The sequence below is a fragment of the Columba livia genome, chromosome 2, assembly GCF_036013475.1.
Source record: "Columba livia isolate bColLiv1 breed racing homer chromosome 2, bColLiv1.pat.W.v2, whole genome shotgun sequence".
NCBI classification, from domain to species: Eukaryota; Metazoa; Chordata; class Aves; order Columbiformes; family Columbidae; genus Columba; species Columba livia.
Window position 1 is genome coordinate 63,735,510 of NC_088603.1, and position 24,858 is coordinate 63,760,367.

The 24,858-nt window shown below is 38.1% G+C and overlaps 1 protein-coding gene across 6 annotated transcripts in view; it reads left to right on the top strand.

The window, feature by feature from the left end:
* Positions 1–24,858, top strand: part of CTDP1 (CTD phosphatase subunit 1) — a 114,445-nt gene that overhangs the window by 5,065 nt on the left and 84,522 nt on the right. For 3 of the 6 annotated variants that reach the window (XM_065052274.1, XM_065052270.1, XM_065052269.1), the window contains exons 2-6: positions 9,506–9,589; positions 12,399–12,492; positions 13,958–14,086; positions 15,435–15,585; positions 23,707–23,797. In XM_065052274.1, the coding sequence (XP_064908346.1) occupies positions 9,506–9,589; positions 12,399–12,492; positions 13,958–14,086; positions 15,435–15,585; positions 23,707–23,797 (549 nt within the window). Of the gene's footprint in view, positions 1–1,926; positions 5,620–6,507; positions 7,433–7,473; positions 8,614–9,505; positions 9,590–12,398; positions 12,493–13,957; positions 14,087–15,434; positions 15,586–23,706; positions 23,798–24,858 lie in introns of those variants that run through there. The other 3 variants (XM_065052271.1, XM_065052273.1, XM_065052272.1) reach the window with 3 other exon arrangements.

Here is a 24,858-nt window from a genome sequence, read left to right on the forward strand (position 1 = left end):
GGGATTGGAAAAGTTTGAGTAAGAAAGAAAGAAGACTTTTGCTTTGAATTGTCTTAAAAGTTTGTCTTGACCCAAGAGGGTTTTTTCTTTGAGAAACCTTAGTGGTACAGTTTGCATGCCTGCCTGGCTCTTTCCAATTTGATGACCGCATGTTTGGTGTTAAAGGCTGACCCTATCAGGGATCCCAGCTGTTTGGATTTTCAAAGACAGTATTACTTAGTGGAAAACTCCCCTTAGGTGACTTGATAACCCAACATTTGAACTCACTAATTAAAAATTATTATGAGGTGATGGTATTGTGAACTCTTAAACGTTACCAAAAGGATGTAAAAATATTTCCACTTGGGGCTTTCTAGCCTGAAGGTTCAGTAGAGAGCTTCCAGCCTTTCATTTTGAGATATCTTCTTGAGAATGATAGAGAATTCATTGCAAGTTGTCCCTTACGAAATATTCTCATGAATATTTGGGGTTTGTGATTAGAAATGTTAATTAAAGGTTCATCTAAGGTCTTCTAGCACATGTGGATAGTTGAATTTGTACCAGTTGCCTTTTAGGGGAGCATAAAATTACTCCTGTAAAGCAAGTAATATTGCATTACAGGTTACAGTTCAAGGAACTTGATTATACCTTTTGTGTAGATTTTGTTTTGCTGAACCTAGACCTACAGAATTGGGAATCTCACCCTTGGCCTGTAGGGAAGAGATAAGTCTCTCCTGTTGGTGAGAGTATCTATTGGTCTTCAAAAGACTTTGGAAGATGAAAAGGTTCCCCCTTTTTTATGTGGACAAGAAAGTGCTGTCATATATCATGTGTATTATGAAACTTGGGTGAGAATTTCTCACCGTATTTTGTAGGATGTTACAACAGTGCTCAACAACTGTATGTTTTCCTTCAGAATCTGTATCCCTACTCCTAATGAAGTGCTGCTTGTCCGAATGGATGAAACATTTCCAGTCAGCAGAAGCTAATTCTGTTTGCCTCAGACTAGCCTGTTGATGGAAGTTAATTAGCCAGACTGAAGGACATATGCTATTTTTGAGAGTATACTGCATCTTTTCTGATGTTTTCTGAAACACCAATCCTACTGAAAAGCAAGAAGAAAAGCCAATATAAAAACCTATTTTCAAAACAAAGAGCAAAGGTTTTGTGCTATTTCCAGTGCAATGGGAAGGGAGCTTTTCCTTAATCATCTGATGGGACTGTAATGATTTAGATTTAGGATAACCAGGCTGATGCTGGATGACTTGTAAAAGAAATCACTAATCAGAACCAGCTAGATCCAGAAAAACTCTTTTCCTTTGTGCGTTACTATGTAAAAGGTGGCAATATACCAGGTAGATTATTTCTTACAAACATATCCATTTTTTTGTAGTATGTCCTTTTTTAAGGAAAGGGTGGGGTATTTCCAAGCTGCTGTTTCACTAATAGTTGTAATATCTGTATACGTATTTTTTTTTGCCTTTCTACAGATGTTTTGAGAAAAAACTGTAGAATACAGTGGTGATGTAGACATTTAGAGTAGAACTGACTAATGCCCACTTGTTTACATTGTAGTACTTTTTTTAGATGTGATTTTTATGCTGCAAAATTGTAGCATTCAGCTGGCATGTGACAGAAAAGGTCTCAGTGCAAGTTTAATGGAGCGAACTGTGTGAATCCCCATGTACAGGGGAGAGGTGAGCAGTTCTAGCCACGCAAGGCATGTCTAGACAAGAAGCAAATTTAATTAACTTTCCAAGTAACTTTACAGCTATTTGTAGTACTTCCCCTTTACATGCCAAGCAGCCTTCTGAACTGTTGTGCTCTGTTTTTGGAGCGTGTGTTGGGGTTCTGGGTTCAGGCGATGCTGTTTGGTGTCTTGACAGCCATACATAGGGGTGCCAAACTCATTTTCACCGGGGGCCACAGCAGCCCTGCAGTTGCCTTCAAAGGGTTGAAAGTAATTTTAGGACCTTTGAAGGCAACCGCAGGCCTGCAGTGGCCCCTAGTAAAAATTAGTTTGATACCCCCGGCAGCGTCACGTGGCCATTGCTGAATGTGGAGCTGCTGCTCTTTGGTTTGCACACTGCTGCATAACTTATGACAGACTTGTTCATAATTGCTTTTAAGGGTGTTAAAAGTTATTAAATTTTCCTATAGAAGTGTGTTCATTTGACTTAACAGCAGGTGCCAGGGGAAACATGCAGAAGGTAGTGTCAAGATAAGTTTGCCACAGTATCCAAAAAGGGAAAGGAGGAGAGGAAGCTGTTAGGCTAGAGGATTCTGCATCCTGCAGTAAGCCTTTTCCCATTTTATTCATTGTTTGAAAGTAACAGAAAAATTACCATGATTGCTTCAGTGTTTTGTTCTAATGGAGGAGGTCATTAAATGTTCAGAGAAGGTGTAATGTTCTCTGTTAATAGATGCAGCTTTCTAAGGCAGCAGGTGAGACATCACAGGATCCTCCCAGATTTCTTATGCACAGAAAGAAACAAAAAGCATGTATATAGCTTTGCTGTCAGCTGTGTGTGTATCAGACTGTTTCTTTCTCAGTCATCTTTCTCTGCTTTGATGTCCAGGCTGTTTTGGTGTTCATCTGTAGTTGTTTCATTAGATGTGGGCTTGTAGGTGCAGAAGGCAAACCAAATCTGTCCATGTAATCACATATGATCTTGGCTGGGGGTAGGAGGAATGCAGTGGTAAATTGGTCTGAGATAAGGGTAAATTATGTGCCTTTACCTGAAGGAGAGGTGGGGATTTGAGAAGGTATACACCTGAAAATAAAAAGCAGTTGGAGATGGGATTAATCCAAGGCTCTTGGCACCTGGCTTTGCAGCAGTTCAACTGTGACTATCGTTCTTTGGTAACTGATGTGAAAGTTGAAGTGTGATTTGAGAAAGCTGCAGGTTTAGGTTAATTATTGTTCTTTCAGTTAGGATATACAGGCATCGCTCTGCCACTTCAACTTTTTGGATAAATGCCATTTATGTTGGTAGTGCTCATTATATATATGTATATGCCATGTATAGATTTGGATGACTTAGATTTTCTGAGCCTGCTGTCAGATGGATGTTTCTGAACTGAAACAATGAACTTGTCTTGATGTCTGTGTGCTAAAAAGCTACACTTAGTGGTTTAGAAAGTGGATCCTGGGATAATGTAAGCTTTGTAAAAATGTTTTATTTGAAAGCTGTGAGTAGATTTTCTTGGGAACTCTACCATACCTCTTTCTTCCCTTTCCAGCTTTTTTTGTGAATGTAGTAGTTTCCTATTTTTTAAACCCATATCACATTTTGCTTTTGCCCTGTGACTTTTATACAAGCAGGTGCTGACAGCAGTGGATTCCTGCTAAGAGAGGGGAAATGATAAAAAGTGAAGCACCTTCTTTAATGTAGCAGTGAAACTCCTGGATATTCATATTAAAACCAGAGGTTTGTTTCACTGTTTTTAAATTTGGACATGTTCTTAAAGCTACTATGTTTTAACTATTTCAGAACATCGTTTATACCCTGCATAATTCTTACTTTTTGAGGATGTGTTATGTGGTAGAAGGAAGCTGGCTATGGTATGCATTATGTTTCCAGCTGTAACTGGCATTAATTAGACTATTGCCATGATGTTTGCATGTAGAATTTGCAAATACCTCTTAGAGATGCTGTCAGCATTTTGAAGCCACATGGGCCTTTTCCAATAATGTTTCTATAGTTGGTGTAAAATTCTGATGTTAAGTGTACTCGAGGAGTCACAGGACACGTGTTTGCTTTGACTTTAGAGTTACTGCTCAAAGTGATAGTCATCTCTTCAGTGAATAAAATGTAACCTGTGTGTGAACACAAAAGTAATTTTCCAATTTTTCTGGCCCAGTGCTGTTAGATGCAGTTCCTTAACTTTCAACCAGAGTTGTGCTGCAAGTATTAATTTTTGGGAAGCGCTACGTGACCGCGAACACTACAATCAGAGAGGTGGCAATAGAAACACAAATGCATAAAACAGTAATGTCATTAGTTAACAGTACCGGTGAGGGGAATGAACTGCAGAACTATTTGCTGCTTCACTGAATTACTGAGATGTGACAGCCTATTTTCTTGTTACTGTTAAAAGTACCACTTAATTCTAAAGACAGAAGACAGAAAGATGTGAGCTCTCAACTCTTTACTTTCGAACTCTTTCTGTATCGACTTAATTGTTTTGAAGGAGTTTTATGTACAAGTATGGAGAACTATATTCTTACCTTTTCTTTTTTTCAAAAAAAGGTAGTTTTGAATTCTCTCAACTAATAAGATTTTAGTTTAAAATGTTCTAAATAAAATAAAAGATTATTCTAAATCATCCTTGAAAGATTTACTAGATTTTATGTAAAGTGCACTGTCAACTGTCTTGCTGGTTTTATACCTTTTTATTGTACATTGTTAAAGTGCCTTTTTGAAAAATGTAAGAACCTGCCCATAGATACGTGCATGGGAGGTGGGAGAGGATTAGCTCCTCCTTTATAATGCTAAACTCTTCGCCAGGAGTAAATGGATATGCTTCTTAAGGGCTTGCAAATCCTGGAAATAGATTTACTTCATGCTTAAGATGTCTTTTGGATTAGAAATAAAATCCAGGAACTCTGGGCCGAAGTTTCTCTTGGCGTTCATGACCTATGTCTAATCCAAAATCGATATCTTGCCTGAGAAGTAGAAGAAAAATGATTCTTCAGCTTTTCTGTTCTAAAATGTTTTGAAGTTCACACACAGTTTAGCTCAAAATTATGAATAGTTTGTGCTTAACAGGAAGGAAAAAAAAAACCAACACACATGATCTCAAGGCCCATGATTTCCCCATTAGCTTTGGAGAGTTAAGATGATGCCTTGAAGTGTGAACTATGCTTTCTATGAGCTACTGCTCACAGCAGTTGTTACTATATAGTTGTTTTAATTACAGATGTGTAGTTGTCCTGATGTCTGCATCACACTAGGATAGTGTGTGGTTATTTGGTAATTTCAAGGTGATTAAGGCTTTGAAAAAATCTTTGCTATGAAACTGGAATCCTGTGTAACAGAGGCTGTGGTTTGATGTAAATTTGGTTTGAGACCTTTTTGTAGTGGTTCTAAATACTGCAGCCATGTACAAGATCTTGTTCTGATGTAAGCTAACAAAAATACAGTGTTTCACAAATTTGTGTAAAATAAACTGTAGAAGCAGGCTTTAAGTTGAATCAGACTTCATCTGTCTGCCATTCTGATCTTACGACAGCTAAAAGATTGTGTAGTCGTATTTGTTCTAGAATAGTTGGTTGGTTCAGTAATAATTGGCATTAACAATCACTGATCTGGGTTGTGTTCATTTGGTATTTTTACTCCTTGATAATTTGCCTGTAACACCCCAGTAAGCATGCTGTGGAACCTGCAGAGGCACTTATGTTCACCTGCACACCAGGATCTCGTTTTGCTACATTAGAATGGTTTTACATCTTTTAATGCTAATTGCAAGAGCATATGTCATCAGATTGAGGACAGGGGATTTAAGTGATCTGAGTGACAACTTGGGGTGTATGAGTCTCATGGTATTTGATAAGTTTCTTTATCCCAAACTGATCCGAGGAAACCCAGAAACCTCCCGGCTTTTGACAGATCACTGTGAGATACAAGTCTGTGCAAGGTAGTAGCTTTATCTTGTAACTTTTATCTATTTTTTCATTCACAAATTTGAAAATTGCACTGTATTTTCTATGCCAGGGCATGGTTCTTTGCAACAGACTTTGTTCAGGTAAAAATTAAAACTTATATCTCCATGGCATGGATATGTTCAAGCTAGTTTTGATCAAGATAGTTAAGATAAATGCTAATGAAGTAGCCTGGTTACTGTGGGAAGCAAAGGTGAGTTGTTGAAACTGGTTCTGTCCTCGCCCCAGTTTTAGCCCTCTTTGTTAAAAGATTTGCATCATTGATCTTGTCCCATCAGTCACCCTTGCTGACCTCTTGTCAGCTGCCGTGACTTTCTAAACCCAGTAGCAAACGTGGATGGCGCTGGTCATCTTCTACCTCACAAGATACTGAAATAGTCCTTTCTGGAAGTGCAAAAGGAGGGGCTGGGCTTTCAGGAGAAGCATGAGTGGGGAAAAAAAGTAAGCTATTGGCTTTCTTTGGCAGTAAGGTTTTGGAGCAGGTGCCTCTGGAAGTAGAGCCCAGCTGTAAAGGTGGCCATGGCTAATGTGCACTCGAGTTAGACCAGATCTAAATAAGTGAGATAACCTGTCTGTTACTATGTTATGCTGTGTACCCTTAAGGTACAGCTTTTTGTAGTTTTCTTCAGGAAAGCTGTCTCATGGCCATCGTGCTCATGTGCTCTATCTGGCCTGTCCCCCCATCTGCAGGTGGGTGTTCTCCTCCATGATAAACTAGCTTAAGAACTTAAGAAGTTCTTGCTCCTGTCGTCCTGTAACTCCTGCACTTGCTGCCATCATTCTTTGCTGCTGTAAGTGTTGAAACATCTTGAGGGGGAGGGGGAGTTGAAAAAAGCAAACCCAAACTTTTATGGAATTGCTTGGGGGTTTTTGTAGTGGGTTCACTTAAGTGATCCAGTTAACTGGCTGTTACAAGGGAGGAGTAGCAAATTGTAGTCTATCTGTGAGAACTTTGTGGTGGCTTTCCCATTGCAATTAACCTGCTGGAGACCACAGCTAGATTGTGCTTGATACAAAGTTCTTAGATGTGGAGTCAGCAGTAGTGAACAGGCCAAAAAAAAGGCACTGACTGCCTCTGGAATAAAAGCAAAATGCTCATACTGGATTTAATGAAAGTTTTAATTTTTTCTTTTCTTTTTGCCTTTCCTGTGCTGCTGATTGAAAGCAGATATGGTTAAAAGACTTGTTTTAGAAACAGTCAAAGTGTGTTAAGTCTGTAATTTCTGGGAGAACAGTGATGGGCTTATAGTCATCTGCATCCTGAGGCCGTTGGTGAATGTCTGTCTCTATCCATGATTGTTGCAACAAAAATAAAATTTTGCTGTAATGGCACACCTAGTGTATCTGTTTCTTATTTACAAGCACATCTGGAAAGAATGTAAGTAAGATCCTAGAGTCGGTTTCTTTATTTACTTGTTCAAGTTTCACTTAAATCCTGTTGAGTTTTGTTACTTAAAAGGATCCCTGTGGGCTGTTTGCTGTCCTGTTGCAGTCCTTTGGCTATCAGAGTGGGTATTGGAATAATCTACCCCCTCCACAGCCACTGCCTAAAAAATGTGTGCTTTCACAGCCTACTGGCTGTTCCCTAGTGCCTGGCTCATTCACACAGTTGTGACAGTTTGTAAAAACTGGAAGAAGATTTTTCATCTTTTGCGACAGTTTTCCTAGGAATGTTATTATTGAAGTAGCTCTGCTTTTTGCCAGGTGGGCCCTGGAGAAGTTTCAGGAGAAATAAGATGCTATGAATGCTGCCAGCAGTAGAATGTATTGGAGTTCTTCAGATTTGGGGTGAGATCTGTTTCTTCTCTCTGGAAATGGAGCAGGGAGTGACCGTATTCAAATGGGTTTCATTCATGACCCAGAGACGAGAACAAGCAGAAACCTGAACCCCTATTTGGTATATGCAGCCATTTAAAAATAGACCTACACACTTGGATTCAGCTCACTCTTGTCTGATAATTGTCTTGGATCTTAGCTATTATGTTTTGAAAACCCCTCACTTCAACAGTAAAAGTGGTGTTTCCAGTTCTGAAATTCACAAAAATCATTTTACTTGAGTTCCATGCTTGTTCTTCCACAGTATATTCTTTTTTAAAACTAAAGCATATGTGCTGAAATTTAAGTGAGTGAAATACTTAAGTATGCTTAAGCCTTAGTGGAGTTCAGGCCTTCTTTTTGCAGCATGAAGTAGTATGTGGGTTGTTTGTGTTTTTCCCCTGGGAAAAGCCTGCTTAGGGTCCTGACAGCTGTATTTGAACCTCAGGCAGCTGTGTTGTACAGTGCTCAGAAGTTTGCTGGTGCTCTTGAGTTCTTCCTTTGTTGTTTGGGTTGAATGAGTTGTTTGAGAGCCATGTCAAAGGGCTTGATATCATGTACTTTTTATCTCCAGCAAGCATCATAATTAAATTAGGCGTTTTGGCTGTATTTAGATGTGCAGAGGGAGAACTGATATTTAGCTGTGCTATTTGGTATGTGATAAGGAATCAAAGTGGTGTTTAGGAACATTATTGGTGAACAATTTATAACTGTAATTTACTTGTAAGAATCTCTGCTCTGTTAAAATCAAAAGGATGGGATGAAGTGTTTCCTATACATGAACAGAAACACTTATGTCCTAATTTGAATCATACCTCAGCCCAGGAGTATATCAGCTTCTCCTTTCACATTCCTGGAGTGTGATGTTACCTTTGATACAAAGTAGAGAATGCATGAAGAAATTTTGGCTTCTATGCTGGCATCGAAAGACTTTTTTTTCTGAACTATTGAAAACCAATTAAAGTAGAGTAAAAACTCAGTCATTGTAAACTCTTATGCAGATTTCTGTAGCTGGTGTCATGGGTTTTTTTGGCCTTTTAGGTGTCTGTATTTTCAGGTTGTTACACTGACAACAGGTTGAAGATGGGAAATTCTGACACAATCCTTAGTGTGAGTTGGAAGCCTAAAATGAAGCAATTTGTTGATGAATCAAGGTAAAAAAATAGCAAGATGGGGGAATGAGAGGAGAACTAAATAATCAAACAATGAATTGCTAGTAGTGAAGGGCCACAAAAATAGCCTGTCTCTTGTGCAGTTCTTGTACAAAACCAAGACCTACGATTTATTATTTGTTTTCTGTGAAATACCATGTTTAAGAACGGAGATCTTAAATGCTTACAAAAGGAAGAGGAGTTGTAATTTTCAAGCAGATGATGACTGCCAGTGAGAACGGAATAGATCTGCCCTTTTATAAAAGGGAATATTGTTAGTATGATGGCTTGTGAAGACTTGTCTTTAAATAAACCTAACCTGAATGTAGTTTTTACTCTCAGAGGAAAAAAATCCTCAGTGTGGGCATCAATGGGTTGTCAAGCACTGGAAGAGGCTGCCCAGGGAAGTGATTGTGTTTAAAAGATAGGAGATGTGGTGCTTAGGGACATGGCTTAGAGGTGGAGTTGACAGTGCTAGGTTTGTGTTTGGGCTCAATGATCTTAAAGGTCTTTTCCAACCTAAATGATTCTGTGATTCTCAAGTTTCCATATTCAATTTTCATTACTTTGTAGCTCAGTAGCTTATTAATGGGGAGTTGTAAGTAATCGAGTAAAACTGTTTCTAGACAGACAATGCTTGTTTTGTTAATACACTGAAATTATTTGCTAAGCTAAAGTTAGAAACTGACATGTGTGTTACTGTGACTTTTAAAGATGTGAAATTGAATATTTTGAATACTTAGTTGGTGTATTTTTATCCATGTTGGTGTAAAAGCATATTTTTTAGGGCCCTGTCAAATCATAACCAGCAATTATTCTGTGAACTCTTTCATTCTACAGTCATTAAGTGTCTGAAATCAACCTGCAATAAGTGGAATGACTGCATCTTTTTCAGGGGTGTCTTGGTGAGACTGGAGGGATGCAGCCATCCTGTTGTTATGAAAGGCTTATGTGCAGAATGTGGCCAGGACTTAACTCAGTAAGTATTCTCAGCGATTTTTTTCCTCCTTCTCCTTACTTGTGATTAGGGATCCAATCTCTTCCTTCTCTCGTTTACTTCTTTGCTTCTCTGTTCTGGGTCTCGGTTGTTGTGAATCATATCTATACTGTGAAGTTGTAGATACTAGTAGGGAGGGAGAACAGAATTCATACTGCCTAAGATAAGTGTGTCTATTGAGACTGCTCCTCTAAGGTAAGTTGAGAGGGAATTTCCTCCAGAAGTTAAATTTCAGCATAAAGCACTTTTCACATTTGCTTTTAAGAAAAATAAATATATATATCTATTGAAATTCGCTCATGAAATTGTTGTTTAAAGTCGAGTGGTCTGAATATGCTAATTCTTGATCACATTACTGATAGTGTAATCATTTAATAAAGTATATTTCTGTACTGAAAAATTGCTGCTTCTAGGCAGTAATCGGTGTTCCTTATGGAGAAAACCAATACATGAAGAGTAAATAGGCAAGATCTGTGCTGCTGTTGCAAAGTGTCTTAATTTTGCACCTTTTGCACAAGGCACTTGTTCTGTCAACCTGATATTTTCAAATATATGCCCTCTTTCTCCTTATATGTCACTGTAGTCACAGATACTTTGTTTAGAACTGTATTTCCTTTCAGCCATTACAAGGATTCATAACTAGGAATATGGGTGAATAAGATGACATGTGGATACTTACAGTTCATGTTACAAGTTTATGACTTAATAACTCTGCACATTCTGGTTTTGTGGAGATAAATGTAGGGTAACTTACTACTGTAGGTAGAAAATGTAAGGAGCATGCATCCAGACATAAATTCTCATCACAGTGTATCCTACTGTGCTTTTCATGTACTTGCAACTGAGAGTTTTAAGGTGTGTCAGCGGTGACTTAAACTGGAGAGTTTTATCTGTGCAGGTGTAAATACCTGTGAGATAATATCAGTCTCATTCGTGTGACCTTGCTTCATTGATACTGTGTCTGAATGGGAGCTAGCTTGTTTCCAGTGCTTTCAATTTAAGGCTTCAGAACTTGTTTGGTTTGGGTTTTTTTTGTGAAATGTTCTGCCATGGAACTAAAGGAATTTAAGCCTTAGGCCAAAAAGAAAGCAAATTCAAAATAAGATTGTATTTCTCTTTTGCCTTGTCTCATTGCTAATGCGGTTGGTGAAGAGAATGTTTCTTATGCATAGCAAATTACTAATTCAACATCTGTTTTTCAAAAAAGGACTGTACAGTAGCCTGGATTTTAGAAATGATTGTTGCATGCTCATTTCATTTGGAAGGAAATACCTTGGTTTCATTTTAATTAGTGTTCATTATTAAGAATTATTTTGAGACTGTTATCTGGTAAACCAGTGCAAGTGGACTGAAGATTGAAAATCTTACATGTAGCCCAGTTAATGGTTGAATATAACTTTTAATGAAAGGTCGACTGTTAATATTCTGTAAACAAGTATTATTTGGTAAAACAACAAACCTAACAAAAAGTTAGGATAATAGCAGATGGCAGCTTTTCCTGCCCTGAATGAACACTTGATTCAAGGTTTAAATACAGTCACATCTAAATGTGGCTGCACTGTTATTATGTCATTAAAAAAAATAGATAAATTTAGGGCATGCAGTGAATTTAGTTTTTTCAATTAATACTCCTAATTCAGATAATGTCTTCATTTTATACAAAGTGACTTATACATCTGGAAAAATGTGTTATGTCTGCTGAGCCTATGTTAGCAGGCAATACAAAAGCATCAGTGCTTTTCTTGCTCGAAGAAAAGTGAGTGCGGCTTGTTCACTATCAGCTTGTTGGGTGTTAGTGGTGCATACTTTCTGTTAAATAGTTCTTATGCTTATTCAACAAATGGTCTGAAAACAGTTAATCATTTCTAAAGGCTCATTTAAAATACTGTTCAGTGTTATAGATGAGGTGTTCTGAACCCTGAAGCAAAGGATGTAAGATTCTAAAATGTATGTGTAAACTTTGGACCAAATGAAATATAATGGTAGTTCCCCACAAGTTAATCTGCCTAAGCTGGAAGCTAGGGATACTGACACTATGTGCAGTTACTTTGTCAGTTTTCAAGGAATTTCAGACACCTGTGTGTAGACACGCACTCATAAGTATATATGAGGATTATATGTATTCTGTATGTATTAATACTTATCTCTATGTACAATACATTTATATATCATTTTTTTTTATACTAGTGAGACTATATGTGTGTATAATAGACACATAAAGTAAAATAAATACAGGCACACCCATGTAGTACCTTGTTCTGTTTGTGCTAAAGGGAAAAGCATGTATGGGGATTTTTGTGGATGCTTTTCTTGAAGCAGCAGTCACATATAAGTCACTCTGCTATGCATAAAGTGTAATTCTGTCTATCCTTTACATAAATTTATTTAAAAGTCTGTCTTGGAGAAAAGTAGATAATGCCATCCTGAGTGACAGAGGAAAAAAAAATAAATTTGAATGTTTTGGTAGTTATACTTTGTTTATAACTGATGCCAATCAATATATAGATGTCTGTTTCATCTTAGTGAAAATTATTTCCATGAAATAATTATATGGAAGCATAACTAATTACAGTGACTCTTTGCAAGGTTTCTGTGGTGAGCTGCTTTGATCTCTATATCCACTTTGTTCAGTAACTTGCATTAACAAGAATTTGAAAGTGTTAGTCAAAATAGCTCCCTTTAATCGTAGTTTTATGGTGGTGACTAGTTTGATACTATAGATTTTAGTGTGTTCAACTTTTTACTGAACTATTACTCTCTCTTTTGATGTATCTATTACCTGCGTGATTAGGATACAAAGCAAGAATGGAAAGCAGAATGTGCCATTATCCACAGCAACTGTGTCTATGGTTCACAGTGTCCCAGAACTTAAAGTTAGCTCTGAGGTAAGTACCATCATGCTTTCTTTAGTCACTGTAGCTCCACAGTTGAGAAGCTTAATTATAGAAGTTACTTCTATGTTGTGTATACTTCATACAGTAAGTTTTGCTTCCCTTTGAAGAGGAATTTGGTGTTGAACATCAGTAGCCTGTTTGGTTTTTTCTTGTTGTTTTTTTTTGAGTTTACACTACTGCAGATTGATTATTATCAGGGTTTATGGTGGATTTTTTAGAGCTGTGCACTGAATAGATGTCACTTCTGTGACAGCAGCCTGAAAATTTACTACTGTAATGTTTTGGCTCTAAGAATGAGCAGCTTGTGGGAAGTTCAGTTTCCACAAGCTGAAATGTGTTCCAAGCTTGCTGTGTCTTTGAAACCTTCACCTTCATCTTGAAATTGGTCCTGCTAGATACAGTAAAGCTAGTTTGTTTGCAACTTACCTGTGTGTTAAATTGATTTCACTATTTTTCAAATATTCCATTCAGATAAGTTAATAAAATAAAAATAGAATAAATAAATAGAAATAAAAAAGTTTGTTCATTTTTCAGTTTATTTAGAGGAAAAAACATGTTTATTTTGAAGATAAGCGTTCTATTTATCTTCCTTACCAACCTGATCTTTCTTTGCCCTTTTATGTTGCTGCTTGCCCCCCCTTTTTTTCTTTTTTTGATAACTCCTCAAGGAACACCAATGAGAAGATGTAAGCAGCTAAAAGTGTATTTGTCATAGAGGAGTGTTACAAAGGGCAATTTGTACTTGACTCCTGCTTCTTCATAATGTTCTGCTTTACTTTTTAGTTTAGCTGTCTTGTCAGCAACTCTGCAGCTTGCTATCAGAAGTGGTTAATGTGAACACAGAGCTTAATGAGGTACTTGAAAGTTTGTAAATATGCACAAGAGTTGTAAACTTCAACTCAGATTCACTGAAGTATAAGGTCTTTGGTATCAGTGCCCACACAGAGCTACATAATCTAACTATAGCTGAGGGTATATATTCTTCAAGATCAAGTTAACAGTTATAATAATTTGTCATTAGCAGCTTCAATTTAATACCTAGCCTAGTGTGGTCAGACTTATTGTACCTAATTGATATAAAATTACTGAATGTAGCAGCCAAAGTTTTCAGGCCTACTGATGAACTTGCCCTTTGTGTTCCCCAAAGCTACTGCTATTTCCTCTCAAAAGTCTTGGCCTTTAATTTGGTGGTTACTTGTCTGTTAAATTTGGAAGTCGTTGTGTAGACTTTATCAGTTTTAACAGCTACTAGTTACAAAGATCTGAGAGCAGACTTTGGGAATTTTTTTCCTGTAGAAAAATTATGGACAAAGCTACCATCACTACAGTTATGTTGAAGTATCATTTCTTATGCAGTTAGTTTGTAGCAGAAGAACTCAAGTTTACAATACACAGAAGGCAACAAACCTAGTTTATTTCTTCTAAACTAAGCTTAGTTATGAATATTTTGTTACAGCAAGCTGAGCAGTTAGGAAGAGAAGATCAACAGCGACTACATCGAAATCGAAAACTGGTGCTCATGGTAGATTTGGACCAGACGTTGATCCATACTACAGAACAGCACTGCCAACAAATGTCCAATAAGGCAAGTATTTGGTCTTGACTTTCAAACCAAAGTAAAAACAGGAGTACTTCTAAACATATTTAAATAATGCTTCTTTAAAAAAATTCTGTGGTTAGCTGAAATTGTAGTTGAAGTATAACAGAAAATGAGAAACAAGTTTTCTGAAATATGTTCTTTTTTTCCTTTATATTTAAATTGACTGTTTTCTTTCTTCCACTTATGCTTTCCTGCACTTTTCCAAGTCACTTTAAGTGAGAAGTTTCAGGTTGCTATTTTTAATCTCTGCTTTCCTTCTACAATTCACACTTGGAGCACTCAGTAATGAGACTTTTTTCCTTCCTAAGTCTGAGGCAGATACAGTGAATTACTGTTTGAAGTCCCTTTTAAATTAATGCTGTGTGTTGCTGTGTCTTACTGTGTCTGTCATTCCATGAATATATCTACCGAGATTTTTATTTTATTTTTTTTTTTCCTTCAGTTGTCTTTTTTTTGGAGGTGAGTTTGGGTGGTGCTGTTTAACTTCTTTGTGAAATACTTGTCGTTGAACTGATAGGGACTACTGGCTTGTAATATTTCTAATTTAGAAACTTTAAGAGTAGAGGCACATTGGAATGTGTCTACAGTGTCTTGAATAGGAGGATGCAGATTCAAACTCTGATGTGACGCAAACTGTGGTTGCTTAGTTCCTCTCTCTTTCCTCTTGCCATTTTGTCATGCCCAATAGGTTCAGTATGTGTTCACACCTGCTAGCAGAAAAAAAAACAAACCTGTAAATGTATGTTGCAGTTGAGAGGAAAGGGAACAGTGAATATTCAGCTTAAATGTTGAAAAAAGTTTGTGTATTTGAAAAGCTATATCTTCATCTGTATAAATGCATGTTTTGAAGAAAAACTATTTTTTAGAAGATTTTGAGATTTTTAACTGAGATCTTTATCTGCAAAGTTATTTCCTGGTTTGCTATCTGAAGGTATGTTTCCATAGACATAATATATTTTCATGCATCAAGGTCTTTCTCTGAGCTCAATATGTAATGAAACTAATTTGAGCGAAGTCCACTGAGTAGTACTGATTAGGGTGAGATCCTGAACTTCCTGAGAAATTTCTCAAGTTGCTTTTCCATATTGGTGTACCATAAGTAAAGATTTGAGTGAAAATTACCTTGATCATAAACTTTTCAACAGTGCAGTTTCCTGCATTTGAAAAACTTAGTGTTTGACTGCCTGGCACAGAGCAAAAATGTGCTTTTGATTTTACTCATCCACATAATTTTTATGTCTGAAACTCACTTTAAGAATACTGATACTTTTTTTTTTTTTTTTTTTTTTTTTGGTATTTTGATAATATGAAACATACTCTTTTTTTCTTCTAGGGAATATTTCATTTCCAGTTAGGTCGAGGTGAGCCTATGTTGCATACTCGTTTGCGTCCTCATTGTAAGGAATTCCTGGAAAAAATTGCCAAGCTGTACGAATTACACGTTTTTACTTTTGGCAGCAGGCTGTATGCACATACAATTGCAGGTGAGTAGTACATTACATTTAACAATATTTATATTATCAGCCTTCACACTCATATAACTAGTTTTCTTTCTGTGGTTCATTTCAAGTATTTGTTCTTTGAATTGTGCAATAACACTGCCTGTGATCAGAATTCTTGGCTTGTTTACAAGGCAGTAACTGTATGGCCTGTAATTTTAAAAATAATCATTTTTTTTACCATCAGATATGTGTCTTTTTTTGCTTCCCTGATGGTTAGAGAATCAGATTATGGCATGACAATTAGTGCCTTCCTATTGAATTAAGTAAGAAATTATGCTGATGGGCTCTAAAATGGTCTGCAACATCATTTTTTTTAGAAGTCTAAAACAACAGTTCCATAAAAATCAACAATGTGAAACTATCTCCTCTTGTGGAGGAGGTAACCTCCCTCTGCTGTGTCCTTTCACAGAAGGTAATTTGGCTGCTATAAATCAGTTTATGGCTGTTCTGTTTGTGTCCTGGAGCTGAGATGTTTGTTTAAGGAAAAGCACAGATCTAGAAATATTTTCATATATTCTTGTTAAGAACTTAGAAATACTTTTTCCTAGTAACTGAAAACATACATTTAAAATATAGCAGTAGTAGTCTGTAGTGTGGGTTGCTGACCGGAATGTTTTGGGTTTTTTTCCAACAAGCATAAAAGAAACCTACAAGCATATGGGTCAAATTTGTGTTAAGAGTATGACCATGTGTTTAAACTGTAGTGTTGGCTTTCACTCCATCTTGAGTCTGCCTTGACAGAACAGCATTTTCACCTCAGTCTTTCCTTTAAGCCTGTCAGACTAAGACAATATAATTAACAATGTTTTAGGTTATGACTCTGCATGTCAAACTGTCCTTGCTGCTGCTCCATGTCTCCTAGCTTTTTTTGTAAGTTGTCTTTTACATATGCTTTTTTGTGTCATGTTGCCACTACTGCCTTGAGCAACGCTATTCCAATTATCCCACTTCTTGACAAGAAAGGAAGATGCCAAAATAGTTAAAGAGCTGACAATCCTAGTTAGCTCTAGAACAGTTTAGAAAAGAATGGTGTGAAGAGAGGATTCTTACAGGTGTGTGTAATGACAAATGTAAAAGACTTCTGTAATCAGAAAGTGATACCTATTTGTGATCTCCAACTAATTCTTCTTCAAAGTAAGTTCAGGAGAAGCATGCCTTGTCCTGCCCATCCACGTGTATGTTTCTACATTACTCGATATTTATTTTCTGAGTTGTTTGAACAATCTTCCTAAAGCTTTGTCACTCTTGCTCTTGGATTATACTTTGTGTGTTGCTAATGCATTAACACTTTCGCAGCCTGCTGTCCTTAGAATGTGGTTCTTTCTTGTGTAGCAAAAGGAGAATGGTTTTCTTATACGCTTGATCTAAATACCCGATAGTAAGGAAGTGGGTGGTCAGTCTTCGTCACTTGGATCTGTGTGCCAAAATCTGCATGTGGCCTAAGGTCAGAAGACGTATAGCAAATATGCTTCAGAGCTAGGGAGAAAAATGAGTTGCAGAGGCAATTAACTCATGATGTGTAAGTGCTTTTCCAATGATTGATCTTCTCTCAGTGTGTGATTTGGTCCTGTTCGGTCTTTTTGATCTCTGGGTGAACGTTTAGATTACCTTGCAGTCCCTATGCTGGCACAGACTGATGCCTGTGATGTGACATGCCTCTCTGTGGGCATCGTAGTTGAGCTGTTTAATCTGTTCCATAGAGGAAATAGCCACCAAATGAGCAACGTAGGGTATTGCAACTTCCTGACATCCAGAGACTTCTGATTTTTGCCTCAAGCTGTCTAACTTCATCAAAAATATTCAAACTACAAGTGGGTTACTCATACAATTATAATGATAGTTTGACCTGAAATATGTGGATATGGAGAAACAGTTCATAGAGCCTTTGGTCCATGTACTCACCTACATATCCAAGATATAGCAACAGAGAAATATAAACCTAATACATATGGAGAACACTTGATGGCAGTATTGGTTAAATCATTCTCACAAAGAGCTGTCACTTTGACATTTTGCTGTTATCCCTATGTTACATAAAGGAAAAACTTGTAATAAAATGGCAGGTATCTTTTTAATGAGAAAAAGGTTGTTTTCACAGTATCACAGTATCACAGTATGTTTGGGATTGGAAGGGACCTCAAAAGATCATCTAGTCCAATCCCCCTGCTGGAGCAGGAACGCCTAGGTGAGGTCGCACAGGAACATGTCCAGGCGGGTTTTGAATGTCTCCAGAGAAGGAGACTCCACAACCTCCCTGGGCAGCCTGTTCCAGTGCTCTGTCACCCTCACTGAGAAGAAGTTTTTTCTCAAATTTAAGCGGAACCTCTTGTGTTCCAGCTTGATCCCATTACCCCTTGTCCTATCATTGTTGGCCACTGAGAAGAGCCTGGCTCCATCCTCATGGCACTCACCCTTTATATATTTATAAACATTAATGAGGTCCCCCCTTAGTCTCCTCTTCTCCAAACTAAAGAGCCCCAGCTCCCTCAGCCTTTCTTCATAAGGGAGGTGCTCCACTCCCTTAATCATCTTGGTTGCCCTACGCTGGACCCTCTCCAGCAGTTCCCTGTCCTTCTTGAACTGAGGGGCCCAGAACTGGACACAGTATTCCAGACGTGGTCTCACCAGGGCGGAGCAGAGGGGAAGGAGGACCTCTCTCGATCTACTAGCCACCCCCCTTCTAATACACCCCAGGATGCCATTGGCCTTCCTGGCCACAAGGGCACAGTGCTGGCTCATGGTCATCCTGTTGTCCACCAGGACCCCCAGGTCCCTTTCCCCTACACTGCTCTCTAACATGTAATTTCCCAACCTATACTGGAACCTGGGGTTGTTCCTGCCCAAATGCAGGACTCTACACTTTCCCTTGTTAAATTTCATCAGGTTATTCCCCGCCCAACTCTCCAGCCTGTCCAGGTCCCGCTGGATGGCAGCACAGCCTTCTGGTGTGTCAGCCACACCTCCCAGCTTAGTGTCATCAGCAAACTTGCTGATAGTACACTCTATTCCCTCGTCTAAATCGTTAATGAATATATTGAATAATATTGGCCCCAGCACTGACCCCTGAGGCACTCCACTAGATACTGGCCTCCAACTAGACTCCACACCATTGACTACCACTCTCTGGCTTCTCTCCTTAAGCCAGTTTGCAACCCACCTCACTAGTCTATTGTCTAGACCACACCTCTTCAACTTAGCTGTGAGGATGCTGTGGGAGACTGTGTCAAAGGCTTTACTGAAGTCAAGGTAGACCACATCCACCGCTCTGCCATCATCCATCCACCTTGTTACATTCTCATAAAAGGCTATGAGGTTGGTCAAGCATGACTTACCCTTGGTAAAGCCATGCTGACTGCCCCTAATAACCCTCTTATCCTTGATATGCCTTGAGATGGGACCAAGGATTAGCTGTTCCATTACTTTCCCAGGGACAGAGGTGAGGCTGACCGGTCTATAATTACCCGGGTCCTCCTTCTTGCCCTTTTTGAAGACTGGAGTGACATTTGCTTTCGTCCAGTCCTTGGGCACCTCTCCTGTTTCCCAAGACTTGGTAAAGATGATGGAGAGCAGTCCAGCAATGACTTCAGCCAGCTCCCTCAGCACCCGCGGATGCATCCCATCTGGACCCATGGATTTATGGATGTCCAGACTATTTAATTGCTCCCTAACCCAGTCCTCATCGACTAAAGCAAACTCCTCCATTGACCTGGCTTCATCCGGGGTCTCATGGGTACAGGGCTTCCCAGGACAGCCTCCGGCAGAGTAGACAGAGACAAAGAAGGCATTCAGTAATTCTGCCTTCTCTGTATCTTCTGCCACCAGGGCACCCACCCCGTTCATCAGTGGGCCTACATTGCCTCTGGTATTAGTTTTATCTGCTATGTATCTGTAAAAGTTCTTTTTGCTGTCCTTGACCCCTCTCGCCAGCTGTAATTCTAAGGAGGCCTTGGCTATCCTAGCTGCCTTCCTACATCCTCTAACAGCAGCCTTATATTCTTCCCAAGTGGCCAGCCCCTGCTTCCATGACCTGTAAACTCTCCTCTTCTGCTTGAGCATACCCAACAGATCCCTATTCAACCACGCAGGCCTCCTGGCTCCCTTCCTTGACTTCCTTCGTGTGGGGATGCTCTGATCCTGAGCGTGGAAGAAGCAATCTCTGAATGCAATCCAGCTATCTTGGGTCCCTTTTCCTTCAAGCAGTCTTGCCCATGGGATTTCCCCCAGCAATTGCTTGAAAAGGCCAAAGTTAGCCCTGCTAAAGTCCAGGGTTGCAATTCTACTTGCTATTCTGTTCCTGCCACACAAGATGCTGAACTCCACCATCTCGTGGTCACTGCAACCCAGGCAGCCCTCAACCTTTACTGCTTCGACCAGACCCTCCTTGTTAGTGAGGATGAGATCCAGCAGTGCACCTCTCCTAGTCGGCTCCTCCACCATCTGCGTGAGGAAGTTATCATCAATGCACTGGAGGAATCTCCTGGACCGTGGCTGTCTGGCTGAATGGTCCTTCCAGCAAACATCAGGGAAATTAAAATCCCCCACAACAACCAGGGCCTGTGACTGTGAGGCCACTCTCAACTGCCCATAGAAGGCCTCATCAACTTCCTCAGCCTGATCTGGTGGCCTGTAATAGACGCCCACAACAGTGTCACCCCTGCCAGCCTGCCCCTTGATCCTGACCCATACACTCTCAACTTGCTCATCATCCACTCCTGGGCAGAATTTAGTACCTTGTAGTTTCTCTCTCACATAGAGAGCAACTCCACCACCACGCCTGGCTGGCCTGTCTTTCCTGAAAAGGGCATAGCCATCCATGACCACATTCCAGTCATGTGAACTGTCCCACCATGTTTCCGTAATTGCCACCAGATCATAATCTCCCGACCGGACACAGGATTCTAACTCCTCCTGCTTATTCCCCATGTTGCACGCATTGGTGTACAGGCATTTCAGGGAGCAAGCAGAGCACACCAATTTCTCCCTAGGGGCACAGGAGGTCCTCCATAGGTCCTCTTAGGTCCTCCATATGCATCCTATGTTTCTTGCTGAAGTCTGAACTCTGAGCTGCTCCTTCCATATCCTGGAAGATTATTTCTTATTTTGCAAACAGATGATATCTTGTCAGTCCTTTTCTCTCATCCCAGCTGACTCCTATCAGATGTTAAGTGGGATTAGCTGAAATTTGTAAGCACCATTTATATCCTTAGTTTTGACACATTTACACTGTGGTAGCTTGTAATGTGTTTATGAAGATGAGTTTGGGATTTTATAATCTAGGGCTTCCTATAGTATTTCTCTTCTACATAATTATTTTGACCAATTTTTTCTTTTTTCCTACTCTGCATAAGAGATATTTGATATATTTATTACTGAAGACATCTTAAATGCAGGTTGTAAAAGTCAGTGCTACTGTGAATTTTGAGTTCAAAGGCCACTAAACAACAATAATGCAATATGAAATTGCTCTTAAGATTTACAGTGTAATTTAGAAAGTAAGATGAAGTTGAGGGCATTCATATGTATGGTTTATTATAGCAAGTATATTACAATGTGCATTTCAATAAATAATTGACAGAATATATGTGTATATGTAATCACCATTGTCTGATGGTCTCCAGTGCTATTGAAAGATCGGGTCAGTAGTTCTTTCCAGGTTCGGAGGTAGAACTAGAGGTGACCTGATTCTTCAATAATTCAATTTAAGTTTTATTTTTAAAAGCACTTCTTCAAATTAATGTTTGATGCTACTATTATATGATTTCTAATAGGAATTGCTATTAAATTCAATCTGTCTCTAGGATTTGAGACTTCCCCAATATAAGTTATTTTTGAACAAGTTACTTGTGTGTTTTGGTTGTCGTTTTCTTGTTTGTTTGTTTTTTACCTTTACAAGTCTGATTTACAATTTGCTTTTCTAAGAGATGCTGTATAAAATCAGGTAACACAGCTTGATAATATAGCAGCCAAAAGATAATGATAGTGTCTTCAGTTTGTTTAAGAAACTACTTAGAGGCATACTTAGCACATTGTTTAACTTATGAGAATAAATAGAAGCTCAGTTTTGCTTTGAAACAGCAAGTCTTTGTCTTCAATCATTTTGACTTCTACAAAAGGCTTTAATTTTTTTTAAAAAAACACGCTTACAAAATGAGAAATTCATCAGCATTTCTCCTTCTGCTGGAATGATTTGTTCAAACTGACACTTCTGCAATAAAAAAAAAAAATCAGTTCAGAAAAATATCGTTATCAGCACTAAGGCAGCAAACAGTTTAAGACATGTAAGTAACTTATTTAAAAGACCAGTGCTGTTTTCTGCATTGCTGTTCAAGTAGCTTAGCTTTGAAAGACCTGACAAGATGGACATTTATCTTTGTGAGTGCATCTTTGGCGACCTGTATCTTCAGTGTATTTTTAGTAAATTATCAGTGGGGGAAAAAAGGTATTAAAATTAATAAGTCTTTACCAAAGCATTATTGAAAAGCTCCAGAACGCTACCTCATCTCTAATCCCTGGCAGCCAGGGTTTCTGGTTTTCATCTTTCTTTGTTCAGCTTCCCTTTTCTTACAGTTTTAGCTAGACACCACTACAACTGGTTTTGCTGTTTAATTAGTGCACTCCTGTCCAGTGTAGTGTAGACGGTCCCTGTGTACATAATTAGTTGATGAGAATTTGGTTGGGGAGAACAGCAACTTGTATGGCAGCTTATGTAGTTTGTCAAAATTTCTGTGTGTACGGCAATAAATCTTTGTAGCTAATTCTCTCAATTCATTATGCCTAGGTACTGCAAGGGTCTCACTACAGGGGATGATTCTACGAGTTTGCAGCAATTCTTAAGCATAGTCGGGTGAGTTAAGGTTGAATCTCTGTCCTTAACTCGGAATTTTCTTGCTCTTATGGGTTTTAAGTTATTCCAATTACACATTAATATTAAATACATACAGGATCAACTTTTCAGAAGTGATGACTGTTTTTTTGTTTTTAATTTATATCCTCTGTCTTTGAAGACCAAAGTTAACATATTCTTGGAAGCTGAACTTCTAAAAGGAGTTGAATGTGTCTTCTGTGCAAATCTCAAAGCTCCTTGAAAGAAAAGAAAATTAATTTGATCCTTAGATTCTGTAGTCATTCTGAACTCTGGTTCTGGCTATAAGATGGCCACCATTTAAAATAAAGTAAAACTTTAAAAAATTGTTCCCAGATATAAGTATTGACTGCCTTATATTATTCATTCAAGAATAATGAGAAGTTGATGCTTGAACACAAATTCAGTAAAACAAAAAGTTCAGATTAGCATATAAAATGCCAGTTTATTTTGAAGCGATTATGTGGCTTTGATCTGCTCATGAAGTCGAACTTCATTATTGGAGGCTAGGTTCAGAAGCATGTGCATGTGTGTTTGTACACCCAAGTCACCATTTTCCTAAATAATAGCACTTTATCTTGCTTTAAGATCAGATAGCACAGCTGCTTCTGTTTTGGTTTGGATTTTTTTTTTTTTAAAGAGTGTAGTCAGAAAAGTTATGTGTCTGGGCCTAAATATTTCTAGGAATCCCAGGACATATTCACTATATGTAAATGTATTAAAGTATTTGTTAGAGGTACAACTTAAAACCTACAAATGCAAGAGCTCTGGCTGAAACTGTCCCTTAACTTGCCCATTGTGCTTAAGTATTGCAGCACATTGCCGACTCTTGTGAGACTTCTCTGCAGTCCCTAGGCATAATGAGCTAAGGAGAGCATTTAGCTTTAAATGAACCACCTGTAGAGAGATAAATGTAAGTTGCAAAAAACCATGTGTATCTATAACCTGCTGTATCTCTTTCAGCCTAATTTCTTTGGCTGTAACAAATCTAGTTATTTCAGTTTTGTTGCTATGTTGAAAGAAAATGAGATGGGATTTAGAAACGAGTCCCGCTCAAGCTACAAATACTTGATCCACTCTGCTTACCCTTTCTCCCACATAATATAATAACCTTAATAATAACCTTAAAATCGTCTGTTAGTTAAACTGCTGTTGCACAGATTAAAATAGCTGAATTATATAGAACATAAACAAAGAACAGACATCTTGAACATTAACTTTTTAATGTTTTCTTTCAAAAGGATTTTTGGACCCTGAAAAGAAACTTTTTTCCCATCGGATATTGTCAAGGGATGAATGTATTGATCCTTTTTCTAAAACTGGGAATCTTAGGTATGTATATGGGTCTTATGCATTAAACGAAACAGGGTAATAGAGACAGAATATGCTAAATATAATAAAAATTGCTCCCTCTGTACTGTAATGTTTAATGTCCTTCCTTATTTGCCTATTGAATATGAACACTGTCTCTATAAAACTGTGATGTTAGGCATTGCAGTATTTCATCTACTTACTGTGTTCTCTGACACTAGAATAATAAGAATGAAGTAATAGCATTATACTTTCACTTATACTTTTTATTCTTCTAATAACCTTATTTCCACTTTATGGTTTGTGATATTGTGTAATGACTTGTGTGTTGTGTTGGTTTTTTATTTGTTTTCATTTTAGGGGCTGTTTTTGTTTATTAGGGGTTTCGGGGGGGTATTTTGGTTTGGTTTTTTATTAAATCAAAATTCTCCATTTGAGGTTAATTCATATTTGAATATCTAGTATTCTGGCTTTCAAATGTGCTGTAAATCTAGCAGCTTCCATTTTGTAGTGTTTCTTGAAATTAAATAATCTGTAGCCTTGAATTAATGCTGTGGTCTAAATTCAGGTTCTCATATTTTTCCAGAGTAGAAAGCCAAGATTTTTTTCTGAAAGACAGATATCTTGAGTGTTTCATAAAGCCAGATTAGAAATTATTGCCCGCTCCCCAGCTGACCATAGCAAACGAAAAGCTTTTTTTTCTTGCTCTGTTTTCATATGCATGTGTGTATTTTAAGTACTCTACATCCTTCTCCTAGGTGATATAAGTATTAGTACTTTTTGTTTCCTTTGTCATGGATTAAATGAGTCTATCCTTTAAAAACTGTTCTTGTGTATTTTTCCGAGTTTTATATAGAATGTGTATTGTCCATGTAATAGTTGGCTTTGGGTTATTCAACATGAACTGTGAAAACTAGACTGAAATGTTACGATGTTTTGTTCTTGCAAAGGCTTGTTGGTTGCTGCTTCTAGCCTTCGGGATAGAGATTGAAAAAGTATGTTTCATTTTTTCACTAACTTTAATTAGTTCAAATGCTGTATTTTGAATCTGTAATTTTAATGTTGCAGCTTATTTTTTTTAT